The following is a 4,962-nucleotide window of genomic DNA, read 5'->3' on the forward strand; positions in this document are numbered from 1 at the left end:
TAAATAATACAACTCCAGTTCACAGAAGAAACAAGGCCTGGACAGCAGACAACCCAGAGCACGCTGATCAGCCTGCCCCAGCCACATAGCTCAGGCTGCCTCCTTTCCTGCAGCCCATCCTATCCCCTTCTTGGACACATGGTTCCTAAAGTTCCCCCTCTAGTCCTCTCGACATGAATTCAGCAGGGTAGAGTAGTTACCGCAAAGAGACCACGTGGCCCTTAGAGGCCCAAATGTTTCTATCTACTTACAAACTATTCAGAAGAAGTTTACTGATCCCCTCTCTTGGGTCACCCACTACAAACATGCTGTTATTTCCTCTGTGAAAGAAAGAGAAACAGGGAAAGACAAACAGAAAAGAAACCAACCAATCTGTCCTGATCCCACGGCTACTCTTCAGCTGCTACTCATTTTTCTCTTCTGTGCTCTCCCCCTGTTCATCCATGAACCTTCCACTCCAGGCAGGCTTTTCCCTACAAGTCCACTAGTGCTGCTTTAATCCAGATCACTCTGACCTCTATACTGCTAAATACAATCGATCATTTCTCTGTTGTCCCTATTCTGTACCCACTAGCAGCCCAACACTCAGACACCTGGTTTTCTTCCAGCCTACTCAGCATCCTCTGAGGCCTTTTCCTCTGGCCCCCAAGTGCCACAGGTCCTGAGGCCTTGCAGTCCTCTTCTACTCTCTCTTCTCACTGCTCTGGTGATCTCATCCAGTTTATGGCTTTAAGCGTTGTCTATACACAGGGACTTCCAAGCTTGTCTCTCTGGGCACACATCAGATGCCCAAGTGAACTCAGGATCCTGCACATCTCCTGCACCATAGCCTGGGGTCACTCAGTCTCTCCCAATTTAACTAAACAATGCCAGCCTTCCAGCTGCTCAGCCCCCCCGCCTCCCGCATCTCCTTTGATTCATCTTTTCCTAGACCTTCCATTCAGTTTGTCAGCAAATCCTGTCAGTTGTACCCTGAACACATCTCCCAAAATGCCCCACCCCTCTTTGCCCACCTCACCTAGGCACCATCATTGCTCCTGGGTTATTGCCACCTTCTCTGGCCCCAGTCCCTCTTCACCCGCTTGCTCCCATGCCTCACTGGTCTTTCCTCAACACTATGGTCACAGGGGCCCATGAAAACATTACAACAACATTTGTGATTGATGGTGGCCAGCTCAGAGGCAAAGCTCCAAGATCCAGTACCTGCCCTTGGCATCCCTGTATACAGACACACAGGCGTGCACACACACCCTTCTTGCTGTTTCTCAACACACCAGTGCACTCTCATGGCAGGGATGCCCAGAGCTGGCTCTCACCTCCTTCAGGCTTGGCTTAAAAGTGACCTGCTCAAGGAGGCCTTCCTTAATCCCTCATCCAAAATCTCACACCCCTCCCAGCATACCTCAGGTACCCCACCTCCCACTTTACCCTTCATCACAAGCACTTGTCATATAGCTTCATTAATGTGGTTTATTGTTAGTCTCCCCAACCTGAAAGCAAGCAAGACGAGGGCAGACATCTGTCTGGTTTAGTTCCTGCTCTATCCTCAGAGGCTGTAACAGAGCCTAACACGTAGCTGGCGCTCAATAAACATTTACTAGATAGATGGACAGACAAATGGACATATGTATGGTGTTACAGACTGTCTCCACCCTGCCCCCCAATTCATATGTTGAATCCTCACCCTTGAAGTGATAGTGTTAGGAGGTAGGGCTTTTGGGTGGTCATGCTGGTGGAGTCTTCATAAATGGGATTTTTGTCCTTATAAAAGAGATCCCAGAGAGCCTCTCTGTTGTTTGCCATGACACGAAGAAACAAGGTGTCGGTCTGCAACTCAGAAAAGAGATCTTGCCACAACCCAACCATGCTGGAACCTGGTCTTGGACTTTTAGCTTCCAGAAATAAAAGAAATAAGATTTCAGTTGTTTATTAGCTTCTCCACCCTATCTGTGGTACTTTGTTCTAGCAGCTCAAACGGACTAAGGCAGATGGAAAACAATGTACCCTGAAGACAGAATCCACTGTGGACCCTACGCATGTCTGGGACTCTGTGGTATAGATGAATCCGGACTCCTTTAGGCCAATGTGCAATTAAATCAGGGCCAGCAGAGCCCCTGCCAGGATGACAGCACAGACAAAACTGCTTTCCTTTCCCCACACAGAGAAAGATGAAAAACGTCCTGTGGCAGTACGTCTCTTGAAATGCATTTTTCGTTTGGATTGTGGTTTTATGGAATTATTTTCCCAAAAGAGCCTGGTTCTATAAATTTGGGCAGATAATTAGGGCAGAGTAGGCTGTGTTTTATGAGCCCCATATTCCTCAAAGGCTTGGACTAGACCCTGATGCACAGCAGGTGATAAGATATTTCTCAGATCAATGAATGAAAGCGGCTTTAAGAGAAGGAGGCAGCTTTAGAAGCTTTAGAACTCATAAATGGTATAGAAACTGCTGGTCAAAACTCTATACAAAATCATAGTGAGTAGACACTTTAAGTCCTTCCCCTTCAGGGCTCTGCCCCTCACCTGTGCTCAGGTGTGAGAAGCACTTCATCTTCATCAGGATCTAAGGAGGCAAGATTGGAACAGTTCTGCAGAAGCAGCTTCTCTCGCTCCTGCTGGAGGGCCTGTTCCCTGTGGGAAGATGAAAAGCCAAAGCCATGGGTCAATGCTGCTCCTGGTTGTCCAGCCCCGTCACCAGACTGCCAGGACCCCTCCTAGGGTTTGGGAGCCAGAGGGCCATGCTGTCCTTGTCTCCCTGCACAAAGGATCTCAAATTTAGATTTTTACAAAGGTGGGTGGGGTTGCACTACATAGATTGTACTATCTTCAGATGAGCAAAGATGAACAGACAGTTTCCAAAGGAAGATGTTTCTCACCATATAATTTCAAATGTATCCTTATTTCTGTACCTTGCTTTGGCATTCATTCACTAAACAGTGTCTCACTATGTTGCCCAGGTTGGTCTTAAAGTCCTGAGGTCAAGGGATCCACCTGCCTCATTTTCCTGAGTAGGTGGGGCTACATATATGCATCACTGCATGTAGCTTTGTCCATTTTAACACGCCAAGGCCTGGCCTTCTGCTCCTCCTCAGCTCCAGACACATGACTGGATGAGGCCAGTGCTATCACACCTTCATGTCTTTGACACATGGCCTGACTCTGTGGCCAGATAGCAGTTCTCTAGCTCCGGCCATTCCCTCTCTCTCTCTCTGGCTCACAGTAGCCTACAGCCCTCCTCTGTTCCCATAAGTCCTCAGGCTAAAATATTTTCTCTTCATCCCAGGCCTTTCCTGAGCTCAGATCCTCACAGCTAGCCAATAACTGGATGATTTCCAGATGAACATGACCAGGTGCCTCCAGTGGCATATGTCCACTACCCAGGCCATCAGATGCTACACTGGCCTCCTCCTAGGGACCTCCCAGGGTGAGCCTCATCCCAGACCCCCTTAGCCCCTTATCACTGGCTCTCTCTCACCCTTCCCATCCATTCTCCAAAGCAGCATCTTTTTTACACACTATGAAAACATATATGCCTCCTTAAAGTTCTCCCACAACCCAGCCTTGTGTCCACAAAGCCAACAGCCACCATGTTGCAGAGTCATGCACATATTGGCTCCAAATCCTGCCACATCCCTCAGCACCAAGGACGTGGGCCCTTGCCAGCATGGTCTGTTCTACCTTCCTTTACACCTGAGGCCACCCCCCTCCAAACCCAAAACTTCATATCCTGTAAGACATAAGGACAAAGACACTCCTGGGGAGTCTTTTTTGACCTCCAGGTTCAGTGTCACTCTTCTGGGCCCCCCATAGCAACTTTACAGCCTGGGGGTTTCTGCAATCATTATGTTCAATTTTCAGGTGGACAGGGGTTGCACCATCAGCTCCGTTATCCACTGCCTGGCATGGGGCCCAGCACATAATGTGCTATGGAGTGAATGTTTGTGTTCCATCCCTCCACCCAACTCATATGCTGAAGTGTTAAACACCTGGTTTAGCTGTATTTGGAGTAAGGGAGTTATTAAGGTTAAAAGAGGTCATAAAATGGGGCCCTGACCAGACAGGATTCATGTCCTCATAAAAAGAGACTCCAGAAAAAGCTCACACTCTGTCTGCCATGTGAGGACACAGCAAGAAGCCAGAAAAAGAGCCTTCAAGGAAACGAATCAGCCAGAACACCTTGATCTCTAGAACTTAATCAGAACTTCCAGCCTCCAAAACTGTGAGAAATAGTAATCTGTTGTTTAAGCTCCCCAGTCTGTAACATTCTGTTAGAGCAGCCCAAGCTAAGACAGAACAAGAAGAACCTCCAATGCCAGGCACACTGATGACTCGACATGAGGATTCTCCATAACTGCTCACTTTCCTGTCCACATTATTAAACATTTATTAAATTTACAGCACAGTGGGCAATGTGAAATATATAGACAAGGTCACTTCCTCAGTTTCAAGTGATGGAGATAAAGGATCAAAGTGTCAGGATAGTAAGAGAGCCCAGAGGAGCTGAATGGAGGAGATAAGATGACTGTGGGGTAGGTCACAGGGCCAGGAGTGAACAAAGGCAGAGAAAACACTTAATTCATCCCACATATGTTTTACTCCCTCCTGCAGTAAAGAACATGGGGTTAGGGACTCTGGGAAAAGCCAAGATGAGTGAGGTGTCAGTTCTCCCAGCAGGAGAGGTGAGGTAGGACCTCAAATATTGAATAGTGGCATTGTCCTCACCTACCCTTAACTTCTGCAAATGTAATGTACATGCAGTGAAAAAAACAACACAACAGGAGCAAAGACACAGAATAATTAGGTAGTGTCTGCTCACATGCCATCAAAAGGCAGCCCCAGTGGAGGTGACCTGGATGCATGAGCAGGCTGCTCCCTGCCAGCTGGGGCTTCTTGAGCCTGGGCTGTGCACAATGTGAGAAGCCACTATGTGCTTCAGGGGTCTAGGATTTTTTTTTTTTTTTT

At 47.8% G+C, this 4,962-nt stretch overlaps 1 protein-coding gene across 1 annotated transcript in view; it reads right to left on the bottom strand.

The window, feature by feature from the left end:
* FAM178B (family with sequence similarity 178 member B) overlaps window positions 1-4,962 on the bottom strand; it is a 108,863-nt gene that overhangs the window by 99,102 nt on the left and 4,799 nt on the right. The window contains exon 5 of the mRNA XM_012811048.2: window positions 2,524-2,631. Coding sequence (XP_012666502.2) covers window positions 2,524-2,631 — 108 coding nt within the window. The remainder of the gene's footprint in view (window positions 1-2,523; window positions 2,632-4,962) is intronic.

Source organism: Otolemur garnettii, unplaced genomic scaffold (assembly GCF_000181295.1).
Source record: "Otolemur garnettii isolate 467f Iridium unplaced genomic scaffold, OtoGar3 scaffold00148, whole genome shotgun sequence".
Lineage (NCBI taxonomy): Eukaryota > Metazoa > Chordata > Mammalia > Primates > Galagidae > Otolemur > Otolemur garnettii.